The sequence below is a fragment of the Eschscholzia californica genome, unplaced genomic scaffold (assembly GCF_041429995.1).
Source record: "Eschscholzia californica isolate CP2 unplaced genomic scaffold, dmEscCali1.0.p SCAF_5, whole genome shotgun sequence".
Taxonomy (NCBI): domain Eukaryota; kingdom Viridiplantae; phylum Streptophyta; class Magnoliopsida; order Ranunculales; family Papaveraceae; genus Eschscholzia; species Eschscholzia californica.
In genome coordinates this window covers 18,533,143-18,550,789 of record NW_028238472.1, presented here as the reverse complement: position 1 = coordinate 18,550,789, position 17,647 = coordinate 18,533,143, and the positions used below count along the sequence as shown (strand labels likewise).

The following is a 17,647-nucleotide window of genomic DNA, read 5'->3' as shown; positions in this document are numbered from 1 at the left end:
TATTACTTTAATATTGACTCTCAGTTTTCAGGTTCATGATATTCGGTAGTTGCTCTTCAAAGTTGTTTCTTCGTAACTCTATCTTAAGCATGTCTGTTTTTCGAATGCTAATGCAGCTATAACTTGCCTGAAAAATTTGAGTTGGAAGACTCAAAAATAAAGATCAATTAAGGCACTTATATACTTTTCTCTATACGTAAACCTTCCAAAGTTGCACATTTATTTCATCATCAAATTTTCTTTTCGATCCGTTGTTTCAGACTCTAAAAGTTTGTCAATTTGTATTTTTACAGCAGTTGTAAATTGTCTGTGCTGAAATTGTAAATATCATATTTTGTGAACTTTAAAGAATTTCAAATAGGAAAGATCAATCACCTCGAGTTTTTTATTTTCGTCTTTATGCGTTTTTTTATTACATCATATTATTTTCGGTGTTGTCAAATTTTATAATATATGTGTATCTTTTTTTATTCGTTATTTTTTTTATCTGTTTGTTTTTCCAAAAGGTTGAATTTCATATTCTATGTACATGTACACTATGCAAATTCATGAGCCAGTAATGATATATTAGGCAGTTTAGTCTTGATGATTATATATTAGGCAGTTTATAGACTAAATGCTTTCGTCCGCTATGAGACACCTAATTAGGACTTTAAATATTCAATTACAAAAATTTTACAAATTAATTTATAAATGTTTATTTATTTAAAAATGGCTTCAAATATTTTACTGAAATTTTTAACTCATGCACACTAATATAAATTGATTTTTAAAATGAAGACCTAAATTATAGTTTAGCCCAAGACTATTGTAGATCAATTTTTAATCAAAATTTGAGATGATCTCGAGCAATTTTAGAAAATTTCGTGGGTGAATATTTGCAAACAAAAATAAAAGTCCTCTTACCTTCTACTAATGAAGCATTTTAGTACATTTACAAACCATTTTGTTTCAACTTGTGACGTTCAGATCAACTTACTTATTCTATTACATAATTGAATATATTTGGAATTAATTTGTTAAATTCACCAGATTCATACGATCTGCGTCATATAGTACGTAATTTTTTGTTTTATAAGGTTCAAGATGTGTAATCTTAGGAGAAACTTAACTTTCTCATTCTCTAATCTGATATTTTCTCATTCGTTGATCTTAGAAGAAACCAAATTCATTATACTCTACTCTACCTAGGTTTCGAATAATGTTCTTAATCAAGTTGGTGATTATATTATTATGATTAGTACCAAGTCTTTAGAAAAATCTCATATGAAATTTTTATCACTTACCCGATAGTGGACTACGTGTGATATGATGTGTTGTTATCCGTATATATTTACGATAGGTTAGACAACATAATTGTATCAATTTCAATTTCATTCCCCTCACTTTAAAGAAAAAAAATCAGACCCCATTATCTCCATTTCGCAAGGGGTGCGGGGGCTATGCCTAGTATACAACAATTAAGATTAGATGAAGAGAAATTGGACGATATATATATTTAAAAATTTGTCCTAGTCAACATTCATTTATCCGAGTCATTTTCTAACTAAGTATCTCGGTCATTTATTTTCTCGTAGTTCATCCTTATGCCTTAGATAACTTTATTGTTTGGTTAGACTTCCTCCTTTCCCCTTAGATGAAGCCAAAATTAGTTCATCCTTTTGCCTTAGATGAAGAAGCCAACTTAATGATGGAGAGTCAAATGATTCTTGTGTATTTATATATATATTTATTACGATTATATATCTTCTATAGTTTTAAGGATTATCTTTTTTGTTTTACTTAATAAACAAGAAAGCTTTTAAGAATGTTTATTTACATTTAGATCATTAAAAAATAAAGTATTTATTAAAATTTTATTAAATAGTTTGCTATTTATTGTAAATCATTAGAAACTTTATTTATTTATATATTAAATTAACTGTTAGAAACTATATATAACTAATTTACATATTTTAGTCCCTCTCTAGTAATTTATTAATTAAAGTAGTTTTAATAAATTTATTGTAAAAAACAGATCAATATGACCGCGAGAAAATAAATTAGCCTACATACTTAGTTGGAAAGTGATTTGGACACATGAATGTTGAGTAGGACAAACTATCATCCAATATCTCAGATTAAGTAATGTGGAAACACTTACTGAAAGTTTACTAATCACAGTAACAGTTGGAGATAGCGATAAAGTCTCTCATTACTCAAGAAGACACGACAATAACATTATCAAATTTATCGATCCGTCCAACATTTGGAGGGAGAGACGAGAACCCAAGTAGTACATTTAAAGCCAATGTAAAAACATTTAAGTTTTCCACCTCGAAGACGGATAAGGGAGTTGATGTTTTGTGTATGTATATAAATATTTATTAAAAATATATACCTTCTATCGTTTTAAAAGATTATTTTTGTTGTTTTACTTAAAAACTATATATTTTATTTATTTGTTTATATTTTAATTGTTAGAAACTATATATAACTAATATACATATTTAGTCCCTCTCTATTAATGTATAAGTTAAAGTATTTTTAATTGTTAGAAAGTATCTATTATATAAAACACAATGTTTTGTGCTGACTAGGACAAACAAAAAGACAAATCCAGCAGTTCGTTGCGATTTTAATACGATCCTCACCCTTTTATCTATTACCTACCGTATTTAAAATTATTAAAAATATTTATATTTTTAAGTAAAGAGATAACATAACATTTAAAACTATATAAATATTTATATTTTTAAGTAAAGAGATAACATAGGGGTGGGAACCGGGATGGGCGGGCAGCCCGGGCATAAAGAGTAACGGGTCAGGCGGGTACGAGAACTTTAACATGCTGACCGTTAAGTATTTCGGGCGGAGCGGACGGGCGCAAATAACAAATCGAGCAGGTAGGGCCTGGTAATCCGTTAATGCCTTTGAAAACAACTGTACAAGGCGCTAGCATCTGAAGGCATGAAGCCCAAGAGTGAAGCACCAAGCCCATCTCCACGAAGTAAACTGAAGACTTTCATGACAGGAGTTCTATTTATTTAGCTTCCCAGGCTCTTCTCTATTACAACATAGACAATGTGGGACTCAAGAGAAAGTGCCTCCAAAACTATTTCATAAACTCCACCCAGCCTCATTCTGCATAGCAAGCAATGTGGGACTAATGAGAGTTATCTGATTCAATATGAGAAGTGTTAACATCTCTCATGAAATAAAAGAACTCTTTCCACCTTATCTCTCTCTAAATCTTTTTCTCTCTCTATCTCTCTAGTTGTTGATTAATAGGAAGAACCCACCTGTATCACTAGAAAATTAGTTCTTCAATTCTCAAATCAGTATCAAATTTCAAAACTTTTCATTTCATGTAGAAATTGAAAACCCAAGTTTAAATAATAATGGTTTGGAATTATTGTACAAATCTTTTCTAGAAAACAAGAGCTGCTCTGAAGAAAGTAATGAATAATAATGGAGGAAAGAAGAAATTGAATAAATTTGAGTATGATACTTCAAGTTATGCTCTTAATTTTTTATGATGGGACAAATAAAATTCTCACTCCAACTTAAAAGACCCTTTAATACAAGAGGTGCTATTGTATTATGCCACAAAGCTTCGATTATCCGTCCGATACCCTTTTAGTAGGACAATCACTTAAAATTGGTGAGGCCAATAAGCTCGTTAGTCGAACATCGAATAGCAATGGTTTTGATGGGCCTTACAGTATGGAGGTTGGGGAGATAAAGTACTCTTGAATGTTGGTAAGTCAAGTAAGTTTCTCCAATATGGAGGTTTGATGGGCTTAGAAAGTTTCCTAAAAAGGTCACCACCCGCAAGTATACGGGCGTCAAGTGATAGTTCCGGTAAGACCGGTTCGTTCCTCAGAGAATAAGTTAAACCTATTCTAAGACTTGGAAGTAACTCGGTTTTTCTTCAAAATTGGGTTTTGGTGTTAAAAATAAAATAAAATAAAATACTAAAATGAACAACGGGAGATGAACTCAAATGGGGGAGAAGACCTAGGATTTTAGAATCTGTTTTAACAAATATTAGTGATGAACTAAACATGCTTATCTTTTCTTATCACTCAAGTTTTGGTAACCGATCATACCAAACCTCGGAAAATAGTCGAATTGAAACCAAATAACCCTAAAGTTTAAATTCAAAGTATCGAAATATTAAGGTTGCAACTACTAACTATCAATCTATAAGCATGATTCATTAAAGAATTTAATCTAAACATGAACCATCAAATCAAAAACATCGTTAGTGAAGCAATCTTTGTATATCAAAACCTAGAATTTAATATTACTACGATTAAAGCATATTAAGATAATAGACATGAAAGGAACATCAACATCATACGTTAAAACTTCATCAAAAATCCTAGATTGAGATATTTAGGTACTCAAATTCATTACAAAGAGTTTTATTATAAGAATCAAGAGTAGAAGAGAAGAGAGATATCACCCAATATTAAGCTTCCATGATAATGGTGATGAACATTGATATAGATAAAGAAGGTCGATTAATGTTGATGAGAGTCCCTCTCACAAGGACAAAAAGAAAACTCGAAGAACCATTTTCTTTAATCTCTCTCTCACAAAAAGATTTAAGAAGTCTTGTTCTCTCTATCTCTCTTCTCACCAAAATAAGTTCTTTTAACAAAGAAGAGAAAAAAGAAAATATATAGAAATTTGTCTCTCTTTACAATTCTCTCTTTAACCTCCTCTCTCTACAGAATTACTCTCAAATAAGAAAATAGAAGAAGCTCACTCTTAATCACCAATCTCTCTCTCTGTTTCTTTCAATTTCCCTCTCTCTGTTTCTAGTACACTCTCAAAAACAGAGAAGAAAAAAGAAGTAAAAGAAAACTGTTCTAAAACCTCTGTTCTACTCCACTCTCTCTCTCTCTCTATAAATGTTGAATCACTGAAGCTCCAGAGAGGCTCCTCCAAAGAGAAGATAAAAAAATAAGATGTCTCTGTTCTGTTCTGTCCAAAGATGAGATGAGCCCCCCATAAGCTCCTGTCTTTGAGATATATATAGAGGAGAAGGATAAGAGAGAAGTATCTTCATCCTTCTAATCAAATCTGTCTTTTTCTCTTATCAATGAAGATAAGAGAAGATATCTCCAGCCTTCCTTCCATTTATGATCTTCAAATGAATCAACAGTATCTCTCTCTGATCTTCAAATCAATGTATCCAGCCCCTGTTATGTGTGAAAAGAAGACCAGGTTCAGTCTGTTGGAGATTTAAGAAAAATAACAACTATAACATAAAGGATCTAACACCATATACTCAAACCAACTATCTTTCAATCACAAATCTCCATTCATCATAAACACAAACATTGTTGTTGTTCCTTTCATTAACAAAGAAAAAGACATTCAAAAACATTAGATAATAGTCATAGATACATACCAATTAATTACTTCAAATTTCTTCACTAAGGATCTTCTCCAAAGAAAGCCCTAGTTTTTTCTCTCTCTAAGCTTACTCAAGTTGTAGACATATCAATCTCTACTACCTCTCTTTAATTAATTTAAGGAGTCTTTTTCCTTCTTTCCCCTTCTAGTTTGATAGACCCATTTACTCAAGCCCACATTTTGTTAGAGAATAGAGTGTTAGAGAATAGAGTGTCATATGAGTCATGTTAAATAGTCCCACATTGCATGGGCTATTATTAGTGTTGGTTCCTTGAGCCTATATAAATGCTTCATATGTAATAGCTAATATCTCATTCAACTATCAATACAACTCTTCTCTCTCTCATATTTATTTATTTTACATGGTATCAAGAGCTTATAAACTCTAACGAGTTAGATCCTTGGGTTTCCGATTAACCGGCGGCGGTAGTCCGTCAATGGCTACCGTCCGCCGGAGTGTCGCCGGAGTGTCGCCGGAGTATTACCGGAATAGTTTTCTACGTTACTTTTTATTCTAAATAAGTTAGGTTTTTTTTTTTAGTAGTTGAGTCTTCATGTAAGTCTTCAACAATGGTTGAAATAGACTAACTAGCCCAAATTAAGAGATACAGATGGGACATTTTCATGTCTCATCAAGGTTGGGGGATAAAGGACTCTTAAATGCTACATTTGATGCGGTCCGTGAAGATGAAAACATTACTACTTATGAGTTAACCCTATCTTTTGTCGAAGCACAAACCCCTAATTCTGTTTCAACGAAGAGACACTTACTTCAATCGCGACCGACGACTAATTCAAGGGGTATGATACTAAAGAAACTCAATTACAATGCAACGTTTTCATTCTTAAGGTTGGAATCAGATGGAAACTTTAGACTCTTTACTTACTACACCAACACTGAAACTTAAACATTTTTTGGAGATGGTGTGAGAGAGTGTGGGTGTCCAACCAACACTGAAACTTATACATTTTTTGGAGATGGTGTGAGAGAGCGTGGGTGTCCAACTAAGTAGGAAAGGATTTTGTTAGTTTACAAAAAGAGTTGTGGTGGTGTCGATGGCCAAATATGAATGTGTCAGACAGAGGCGTTTGATCACTAGGGAGCAGGCCACAGACTAATCTCCTCTCACAGCTTTGTTCTTCCCTCTCTACACTCCATCTTTCAACAAAAAAAATCCAACCATCCATCTTTCAACAAAAAAATCCAACCAAACGTCATAACTCCTTTCAACAAACACGAAAGAACGTTTGAACCCTCCATTTTCATTCTCCTCTCACAACTAGGGGTGTACTCGAGTCGAGCCGAGCCGAGTAGTAAGATGTTCAAGCTCGGTTCGTGTATTTGACTGTCGAGCTCGAGCTCGAGCTCGAGCTCGAGCTCGTTCGAGTAATTGTCCACTTGTTCAAGCTCGGTTCATTTAAGTTTGAAAGAGCTCGAGCTCGAACTCGAGCTCGCATTGTTTTAAGCTCGTTTATCAAAATACTTCAAATTAAAACTTTCTAAATCATCAAAAATACTTCAATGATCATTTGTCACATACAATAATAATGATTAATGATTCATATTTCGATAATTTTTTAATGGTTGATATTTCTTGTACAAGTTTCAATACTAATACGTAATTATGTACTATACTATTATAAGAGTATGTTAAAAGAGTTGTTCACGAGTAGCTCGTGATACACTAAAGAATGTTCAAGCTCGGCTCGTTTATGTAAACGAGCTTGATTTTGAGCTCGTGTTAAGCTCGGGCTCGTTAATATTCGAGTCGAGCACGAGCAATAGCCGAGCCGAGCTCGAGCAGCTCGTTAAGAGCTCGACTCGTGTACACCCCTACTTACAACTTTGTTCTTCTCTCTCTACACTCAACGTAAACACGTCTCCTCATCTTCAATCGTTATCTCTCCCTTCTCTCATGTCATTGCCTACATTGAATGTAAGATTGTTTTTCTAATTTATAGATTGTTAATGTAAAATTGAATATCCAAATGAAATAAAAAAAATTCTGTGAGTTATGGTATTGAAGATGAAATTTTTCAATGGAGATCACAGGTATGTATTCTTCATTTAATCGATGGGATTTTCTTTCTGTTTTTAATCTCCATTCTAAACTTAGGGTTTTCTGGTTCTAATAAATCCATCTTTCTGGTTCACAAAATATTTTGTTGTTAAGTTTAGGGTTTTCTAATTTTACTATAGCAGGTGTGTTTTACTATTAATCTCCATTGCACAACTAAGGATTATCTGCTTTTCTACATTTAATCGACTATACCATTTGAAGTTCTCTTGAAATCATGATATTGAAAATTATTCTCATCTTATTGGTTGCCTGTAGTGGAACTTTCCGGTTGGTTTCACCCCCAATGAGGGGCCGGTCATTACTCCAGCGCATATATTGATAGTAACCGGGGTCGGAGGTCTCTAGCTCACAGACAGAGTTTTGTTGAGATGGTTGTGCCCTATGGAGATCCCAATGAACCACATTATAGGAAAAATGCATTTGATGCAGTGGAAGATGGCCTGGGTGGAAATGCACATTCTCTTAAAAAGGTAAAGTTAGTTATTCTCCGTGTGGTTTTCTTTCTTTTGATTATTAGATTTGCTGCTCGTAGTTTTTTTTTCAAATTTAAGTGTCCGAAATAAATTTGTCTTTTAGGGTTGTGATTGTGTAGGCTACATCAAATACTTCGATGCTCATTTCACCAATTTCACCGGTGGATTTGAAACAATTGAAAGTGTGTTTGTTTACACGAAGAAGATCATGGTATTCTGTGGAAGCATCGAGATTGGAGAGCAGGCTTAGCAGAAGTTAGGCGATCGAGACACCTTGTTGTTCCTTTTTTTGTACCGTGGCTAATTATGAGTATGGGTTCTTCTGACACTTTTATCAATTTGTCTTTCAGGGTTGTGATTGTTTAGGCTACATCAAATACTTCGATGCTTATTTCACCAATTTCACCGGTGGAGTTGAAACAATTGCAAGTTAGTATTTGCTTTCTATGTTCAATATATAAAAATGGTACGTAACCTTCCGTATCTGTAATCAGTGGGAAAAATTATTTTTTGAATCGTTTGCCAACCCATATCTTCCGCTTATTAGTGGTTAGCTTAGTTCCCTTATCTCTACTTCGTTTTCAAACGATCTATGTAACCGAATCTATAGTAAGGATCATAAAGTTTTTGTTTATTGTTACAGGATGGAAAAATAGAAGCTTGGGTTAAGCTAACAGGAATACTCAGCTTAGGTGCTCTACAACCAGGTGAATCCAGAAAATATGGTACAACAATTGCTCCAGGATTATATGCATCAGTGCACCAACATTTCTTTGTTTCTCGTATAAACATGGTTGTGGATTGTATACCTGGAGAAGCATTTAATCAGGTGCATTACTGTGATTAATGGGACTTCTTATGATACATAATTCCTTAAATCACAAGGGATATAAGAGAAATGAGAAACTATCTTCGATAAATGTTTTGATTATTAAATCGGTCCCTCTGCCCATTGTCGCTTCTTGTATGTTTCTTCATCCCAACTCATTTCATCTACTTCTTTAATGAATATCGAATGACTCAATGACCGACTCCTGTCTTCCTCAGGTGGTTGAGGTGAATGTTGAAGTTGAAGAGCCAGGGAATAATAATATCCACAACAATGCTTTCTATGCTGAAGAAAAATTGCTAAGATCTGAAGCACAAGCAATGCGTGATTGTAATCCTTTGTTTGCTCGCCATTGGATTGTAAGTCGTTCCTACATTTTCTTCAAATAATAGTGGTTACTGAGAAGTAATATTGTAAGAATAGTTAGTGACGTTTGTTATTTTTGCGTTAAATAGTTTCTTATTTCTACTCTATTTATCAAAACATCTTGCCTGAATTACTTAAGTACAAACCATCAACCATGCTATCTTCTGCTTTGGCTTAAAAGATGTCGAAGTGCCGATCTTTTGAGATGAATTCAGTAACATGTGGTTTCATGGTTCACTGCGCCTATGATTACTTAATGTCCAATTGAATGAACTTCAAGTGTGGGATGTCCCGTGAAAAAGTTTGAATAGCTTAATTTATTTCGTTAGTAAAGACATGGTTTAACTTGTCTGTCACTGTTTTTTATTCAGATCAGGAACACGAGAAATGTGAACCGCACTGAGAATTTAACTGGCTATAAACTAATGCCTGGTTCAAATTGTTTGCCATTGGCTGGCTCTGAGGCAAAGTTTCTGAGGCGAGCTGCTTTCTTAGACTTAAAGCAAAATCTTTGGGTTAAAGTCACCTTGTACCGTGATGAGATGTAGGGGTGTACTCGAGTCGAGCCGAGCCGAGTAGTAAGATGTTCAAGCTTGGTTCGTGTATTTGACTGTCGAGCTCGAGCTCGGGCTCGTTCGAGTAACTGTCCACTTGTTCAAGCTCGGTTCGTATAAGTTTGAAAGAGCTCGAGCTCGAACTCGAGCTCGCATTGTTTTAAGCTCGTTTATCAAAATACTTCAAATTAAAACTTTCTAAATCATCAAAATACTTCAATGATCATTTGTCACATACAATAATAATGATTAATGATTCATATTCCGATAAGTTTTTAATGGTTGATATTTCATGTACAAGTTTCAATACTAATATGTAATTATGTACTATACTATTATAAGATTATGTTAAACGAGCTGTTCACGAGTAGCTCTTGATACAGTAAAGAATGTTCAAGCTCGGCTCGTTTATGTAAAAGAGCTTGATTTTGAGCTCGTGTCAAGCTCGGGCTCGTTAATATTCGAGTCGAGCACGAGCAATAGTCGAGCCGAGCTCGAGCAGCTCGTTAAGAGCTCGACTCGTGTACACCCCTAATGAGATGTATCTAGGGGTGAATTCCTTAATGCAAAGAGCATAAACCTACTCACATGTCAAATGTCATAATCTCTTTTAGTAGGAGGTCAGTGCAAAGTTCAACCAAAAGTATACATTGGATGCATTTACTGTATGATAGTATTTTAGAGTTTTTTTTTTGAACTGTTCAGCGTGTGCCTCGAACCCTTGACCTCTAAGGAGGAAGATTATACCTCTTATCACTCCAACCAAGGGTTGTTGGCAGTGTTCTAGAGTTGATATTCTATATGCTAGATCTTTTCAATTTGTATTTGCTAAGTTGTCTTTAGACTCTTATACTATTTTCCTTCCTTGAAGAGACACTTCTTTTACACAATGTTTATTGGTCCCCTTTATAATAAAAGCCTAAAAGTATGATATATAACTTTCAAAAGGTTCTCCATAAGACGGATAATCCAGACTGTTACCATGATCTTAATAATCAATTGGAGGAGGCATATAATCAACAGGAGAGCCTCTGGAAAGAGAAATCCCGTAATGACAACATCCATTTAGGTGACCGAAATACAAAATTTTTCCATGCTAAAGCCATTCATCGTAATCGGAAAAATAGAATCACCACCATTAAGGACAACCAAGGATCCTGGTTGCAAGAAGCATCCGATATAGCGAATCTCTTCACTCTTAATCTTCAATCTATTTCCACTTCTACTGAGTCTAACATTTCGGAGGAATTACTTGAGCTCTTTGTTAATCAAATTACCAATGAGCAAAATTCTATACTCACGAATAAACCTTCTGAGATTGAGATTCACAATTCGGTCACGTCACTCAAATCAGATTCGGCTCCAGGCCCTGATGGTTTCCCGCCTCACTTCTATAAGACTAACTGGAACACGGTCAACGCTGACCTTATTGCCTTAGTGTCAGATTTCTTTCTTCATGCTACGCTCCCGGAGCATGTTAACCATACCCATATCTGCCTCATTCCCAAAACCAAATCTCCCCAATCTACTTCGGACTATAGACCCATTAGCCTTATGAACACTACTTATAAAATCATTACCAAAATTCTGGCTAATCGTCTCAAACTTATCCTTGCTGATATCATTTCCCCTTTTCAATCAGCCTATGTTCCGGGCAGGCAGATTACTGATAATGTTATTATCAGTCAGGAAATTACTCACTCATTTAAGCGTGTTAAGGGATCTAAAAGCTATTTTGCTCTTAAACTTGATATGTCTAAAGCTTTCGATCGCATTGAGTGGCATTTTCTTGAATCTATTATGAGCCGGTTGGGCTTTTCTTCTCATTGGATCAACCTTATTCACACTTGTATTTCTACCTCTACTATGGCGGTCCTCATTAATGGTAGGCCTGGCCCTACTTTCAATGTCAGTAGAGGTATTAGACAAGGTGATCCTCTCTCTCCCTTCTTGTTCACTATCGTTATGGAAGGACTTAGTCGCCTTCTAGAATCTAACAACCTGGCTATTCCTTTCAAAGGCTTTACCATTCCGCGCACCAACATCAACTTGAAGCATCTTCTTTTTGCCGACGATTGTATCATTTTTGGGCAAAATTCTTTGGAAAACATTTCTGCGCTTCAGCATATCCTGAATAATTTTTGCTCGTCTTCTGGCCAGATGATCAACTTCGAAAAATCTACTATCTTCTTTTCGAAAAATACTCATCCAAAATTCAAGCGTATCATTATTCGGAACTTAAAAGTCCGTCAATCCTCTAATCTCGATAAATATCTGGGTACTCATCTTTTCATCGGAGCTAATAAACAGAAGGTCTTTTCCTCTCTGGTTACTCAAATCCAGAATAAGTTGTCCAAATGGCAAACTTCCCTTCTCTCTCAAGCGGGTCGCTCTATTGTAATTAGTACAATAGCAGCGGCTGTTCCCCGATACCAAATGCAATGCTTTGCCATTCCAAAAGGTATAAGCAATCGCATTGAAGCTCTTCAAAGAGCTTTTTGGTGGGGAAAACTTAAATCTATCCACACTATTAACTGGTCTGCCATTTGTCTCCCAAAAAAGTTGGGAGGTCTCGGTTTCAGATACCCTATTCTTGATAATCAAGCTTTTTTGTGTAAACTTGTCTGGCGTCTTCAAAAGAATCCTAGTTCCCCCTGGGCGACTATTCTCATTGCCAAGTATTTCAACAAAGATAATAAACCTAAGTTGGCTAAACAGCATCACTCTTGGCTGTGGAAATCCATATCTAATTATGTTGGCAAAGTGTCCAATTTGACCTTTTGGGATATTAATAAAGGTACGAATATTAATATTTGGCAGGACTATTGGATTCCTAATCACCCTCCCCCTCTACCCAACAGTTTTAATAGTAATCTTACGAAAGTTCATCAACTCATCAAGAATAATCAATGGGATACTAATACCTTAAATCAATGCTTTAATCGTAATATTTGCAATGCAATTTTAAGTATTAATATTCAGGATCAGGAGGATGACATTGCGCGATGGTCTCTTACGAAATCAGGTAAGTTCACAATTAAATCTATGTACTACCATTTACGTACTGAGCACTATCCTTACGAAATGAAAGAATGGGCTTTTATCTGGCATTTAACAATCTTACCTAAAATCAAACTATTCCTCTGGAAATGTTGTACTAACAGTTTACCTGTGAGAGATAAAATTGGCAAATATATCGAGCATGTTTATAATTGTGAATTCTGTCATAATCAAGAAACTATGATTCATGTTCTTCTTCACTGTGATTTAGCTAAAGTTATTTGGCTTCATTTTAATGTTATAACGAGTAATATCAGTAACCTGGTTGATTGGATCATATCATGGAAAGATATAGAAGACCACATTAGTAGTCGTTTTGCGATCATACTTTGGAATATATGGAAAGCTCGATGTGATAAATGTTTTGAGAAAAAAGACCCAGTACCAATGATAATCATTGAAGCTATCAAATGTAGTAGTTCGTGCCTGCAGCAATTACAATGTTCACAAGGGCACACTGAAAAGGACAATGGTTGGTCGCCACCTATCTATCCTTTTATTAAAATTAATGTGGATGCCTCCTTTATAGCAGTTCAAGATGACGCAGGGATAGGGTGCATTATGCATGATTACCAGGCAAATTTCCTTGCAGCAGCAGCTTTCACTTTTCGGAGACAAAATGCTGAAGAGTGTGAAAGTGGAGCGATCTTCAAAGCTCTTCAATGGGCACTTAAAAAGAAGGTGGAATTCATACATATTGAAAGTGACAACCTTAACATTGTTCAAAAACTCAACATGGAAAAAGTAGACATATCTTGGCAGTCAGAAAAAATTATAGAGAAAGTGCAACAACTGGAGAGCTATTTTGCAAAGGTGATCTATACTCATACCCCCAGAGAAAGCAACCATAAGGCAGATCTGTTGGCTAAATGGAGTAGAAGAAACAAAGGAACTTGGATGTGGCTCTCTCTATTAGATCTTCCGCAGGATTTGTATGTGTTGTTTTAGGTTTCTTTTTTGTATCTCAACAAAAAAAAAAAAAACTTTCAAAAGGTTACTATTTCCGTCAAAAGCAAATATTGGACTCAGGCTCGCACCTAACTTAAAAGTTTTCAGGTAATTTTTGGTCGAAACAAATTTATATCCAAATGAATGACACACTAATTTATATGGTCAGTTAAACATTGTTGGCTAACTTGATATGAAATAGGCAAAAGACTATATTAAAATATATATGGTATGCCCATTTTCAATATGTTTTTTTTTTTTTTTTTGTTGAGAGCCCATTTTCAATATGTTTGTTCGTCTTTGTTTTAAGGTTAGGGTTTTCCGATTTTACCATAGCAGGTGTGTTTTACTATTAAAAATAGTAGTATTACTAATTATTTTTTAATCTCTCTTGGTTTACCATATCGTAAATATCGAAAGCCTATATATACATGAGATTAGATTCATAAAATATATCATAATGGTAAAATATTTTCTTGAACACTTTGCAACCAATGGCTTTGTGGCTTTACTATTACTTTATCTCTTCAAATATACTCAATCTTTTTTTATGAAACTGTAGTAATAAATAATTTTTGCAGAATTTGTCCTTCGTTGGTTTCTCACACTTGGTCATGTTTTTTCTAATGAAACTACCCTATGTTCTATCTTTCTCTCTTAAAAAAAATTTAGTATTACAAATTGTTTTCAAATCTCTCTTGGTATTTTTCTTTAAGATTCATATTCTTCGTGGGTTTGTCATGATATTCTATAATTCAACTGAAACAGAGGTGAAGTTAGTAAGTGATGAGTCATGAAAATGCCTCATTTGAATCTCTTAATTTGGGCTAGTTGGTCTATTTCGAGCAGTTACTCTGATGAATTGTGTGTTTCTCTTACTCAGGGGTCTTTTAAGGAATTGAGCACGAAAGACGGATACAATCAGGATAAAGACATACTTGAGGGCATTTTGGTCATTTGGAGGTTGTGGTGTTCTGGAATTTTTAGTACTCAGTTGAAAAGAAGAGTCCAAAACGAACCAAACGGCGAAAACGGAAGTCAAATCGGGTTCGGATGAGCAAAATATGACTGGTCAAAGTTCAAGTCAAAACCAAGTCAACATGGATGATTTAGTGACACTTGGCGCACATCCGGACGTTAGGGTGAAATTTCGGTATACTGGTGGGCTATGCGGGACGCTTATTCGGGATTCTCAGTGGTCATGATTCAGTACAAACGAGCACACGATACTTAAGTTGTTCATGGACACGCTAGCAACATCTGACGACTTGTGGACGTTTCGTTGGATCCTATGTTGCTGGGCTTGTGTCGCAAATTATTTTCCTCTGCTCGCGAAGCACAGAATCATTCAACCTTATCAGTCAACAACCGTACGTGATTCTTTCTCCTTCTCTTATCTTCTCAAATTAAAATTGAGAGATTTTCCGAGATTGGTTTTGGGCGAGATTTGTTGGGCTACTAATTCTATATAACAGAGGGGATAGAGGATTATTAATAGACGTTTTGGAGAGAACAGAGAACAACAAATAGAGAGAGAAGGAGAGCCATTATCATTCTCGGTTTCGAAAAAAAAGGATCATCATCATCATCACTTTTTTGTTTTATTTTCTTTTTCTTGTAATCTTTTTCTTTGTGTGAGAGAGAGAGTTTACAGAGAGAGAGATTACAGAGAGAGAGAAAGATTGTAGAGAGAGAAAAGGAGAAAATTGGATTGATTTTGTTCTTCATTTACTGTTTCTGTTAGAGAGAGAGATAACATAGAGAGTAAGAAGAGAGAGAGAAAACAATAGAGTGAGAAACAGAAAATTAGAAAGAGAATACAGTGGAAAATAATTTTCGCACAGAGAATTCAATTCCGAGAAGACGAGAAAATCGTTTTCCCTTAAGGCGCGTTTGGCGGTTTTTGGGGAAAATCAGAAGGAAATCGTTTCCAGCGAGAAAAAAGTTATGTATTCTCCCCTCTTTACTTCTTACTTTATTTTCTGATTTTTATCATAAGTTCCATGAGTAACTAACTCTTCTATCTAGGGTTTCAGATGAAGTCATCGTAATTATTTTTATCGATACGATTTATTACTAAGTTTTATTGCTTTTAAAGATAAAATCTTCTGGGTTTTTAGACCATTCATGGACTGGAATCTGAGTTATACAAAAAGTTCGTTGATTAATCCAAGTAAATCGTCGTCAGAATTGTCAGGAGAACGGATTCAAAAACCTTAGGTTCTCCCATTTCCTGAGTTTTAAGTTAATCATTTAAGTTTATTTGCTATTTTCATTTGAATCATATTATCAAATCCATTTTTGAAGTCATAAATAGTTGTAAGGTTAGAATTTAAGTTTGACTAAGTCTTTATGGAACGACCCGGTCTTACCTGAATTTACAACTTGACACCCGTGCACTTGCGGGTGTAGACCTATTTAGGAAACTTTTTAGGCCCATCAGTAAGTATTGTGTTTCGATTGCCTTTGCTTCATTCAAGGTTATGCCAAAATCCATGTGCATGATTAGTTTTTCAACTTCTTGGGTACTTTTTAGATGATTTATCATGTTTTCTAATGGTTGGTACTTAAGTATTTGGATTGTTATTAGGTTAATCTTTGATATCTGATGATGGGTTGTTCTTTCATTTCCAAGTTTCAGATGTTCAATGTTCAATCAATATGTTTTTAGTCCTTATTTGATTAGATGAATCAGAATTTCATCTTATTGGATATTCTGATTAAAAGTTTTTGTGGAAATTTGTAACTTTTAGGTGATTAGAATCAGATTTCAATAGTCATTTGTTTTTCTTTCAATTTGATGTTAGAATATACCATCTTAAGAGTCAATTTTTCAACCGATGTTTTGTCCATTTTTGCAGGTCCATTCAATTATGGAGGAAAGCCTTATGGAAGTCTTCTTAAGTTTTATCTCAATCCAGACAGTTGGTCCAAGGTAAACTACTACTGATCCAAAAGATTTACCTAACTAACTGAATTTCTACAGCAAAATTGAGAGATTTTTCAGTGTTAACAAGACTTGGTATGAAAACAGATTAAGCAAAATGGGTATTGTTGTTGTTAGAGACTTGAAATCTTACAAGTATTGTTGGTTTATTAGGTTTCTGACATTATCTATTCTCTTGTAAATGTTGGATTATCTTATTACGAAACCTCAACCGACTACCAAATTAGAGACATAAAGACTGCTATAGATCCAAAGACTTTTCTACTCAAGGTATTTCATCACGTAACAAAATTGACAATGTCCAAGAGATTTCATATGTTTATAGAATTGAATAATATTTAACTCGTATTGGTTTGACGGTTCCTCATTACGTCGGTTTTTACTGCTATAGGTATAAATATATTGGAATCTTCAAAAGAAGAAGACATGAGTTAAGCATTTCTGATGATGAGTTTTCTTTTGTACCTGAATTTGCTTTTAATCCACCTTTACCTATTTGTGTTTTCTTTGAAGTTTGAACAGTTGTATTGTTAGATGCATTGCGGATATGCACTCATTTTGGCCTATTATTTTGTCTTATGAATTGGGGATATACATTTATCTCCTATTGCTTTTGACGATGTTATGATAATCAAACTTGGTGGATAGTGAAAGTCGATTTGACCTTGATCTTAACGATATTATGGTCAAGTGACTGAATTAGCTTTCCATTCAGGTGATGTTATAGTTTTGAATTAACATCTAAGTTTTGCTACAAATTTCTTGAACTATTCTCTATCTCTCTCTGTCTCTATATATTTATATATACAGATGTCGGGTTCAGTTTTATTTGAATCCTTTGTTTATGATGTTACTGATGTTAATGTTTTTTTCCCTTTCCCCAATTCCATTTTTATTTTCAGGATTTGATTTTGCCGAGACCTCTTTTTTACTGTTTATAAGATTGCTCTGTTGTTCATCTTCATTTAGGCTTCAATTCC

At 34.5% G+C, this 17,647-nt stretch overlaps 1 protein-coding gene across 1 annotated transcript; it reads left to right on the top strand.

Moving 5' to 3' along the window:
* The first annotated feature begins 7,093 nt into the window (after nucleotides 1-7,093).
* LOC147537624 (spermidine copper dependent amine oxidase 1-like) lies at nucleotides 7,094-16,782 on the top strand. Its single transcript, XM_086641973.1, has 7 exons — nucleotides 7,094-7,462; nucleotides 7,746-7,960; nucleotides 8,067-8,218; nucleotides 8,314-8,392; nucleotides 8,607-8,792; nucleotides 9,011-9,151; nucleotides 16,582-16,782. The coding sequence occupies exons 4-7, from the start codon at nucleotides 8,348-8,350 to the stop codon at nucleotides 16,657-16,659; spliced, it is 450 nt and encodes a 149-aa protein (XP_086498099.1). The 5' UTR covers nucleotides 7,094-7,462; nucleotides 7,746-7,960; nucleotides 8,067-8,218; nucleotides 8,314-8,347; the 3' UTR covers nucleotides 16,660-16,782.
* The last annotated feature ends 865 nt before the right edge of the window (nucleotides 16,783-17,647 follow it).

What these genes read in the sequence shown, in the direction of transcription:
- LOC147537624 (XM_086641973.1), top strand. Translation starts at nt 8,348, where the DNA reads ATGCTTATTTCACCAATTTCACCGGTGGAGTTGAAACAATTGCAA. An exon ending in TGGAGTTGAAACAATTGCAA is followed by an intron (nt 8,393 to 8,606) that starts GTTAGTATTTGC and finishes TTATTGTTACAG; the next exon opens with GATGGAAAAATAGAAGCTTG. An exon ending in CTGGAGAAGCATTTAATCAG is followed by an intron (nt 8,793 to 9,010) that starts GTGCATTACTGT and finishes TGTCTTCCTCAG; the next exon opens with GTGGTTGAGGTGAATGTTGA.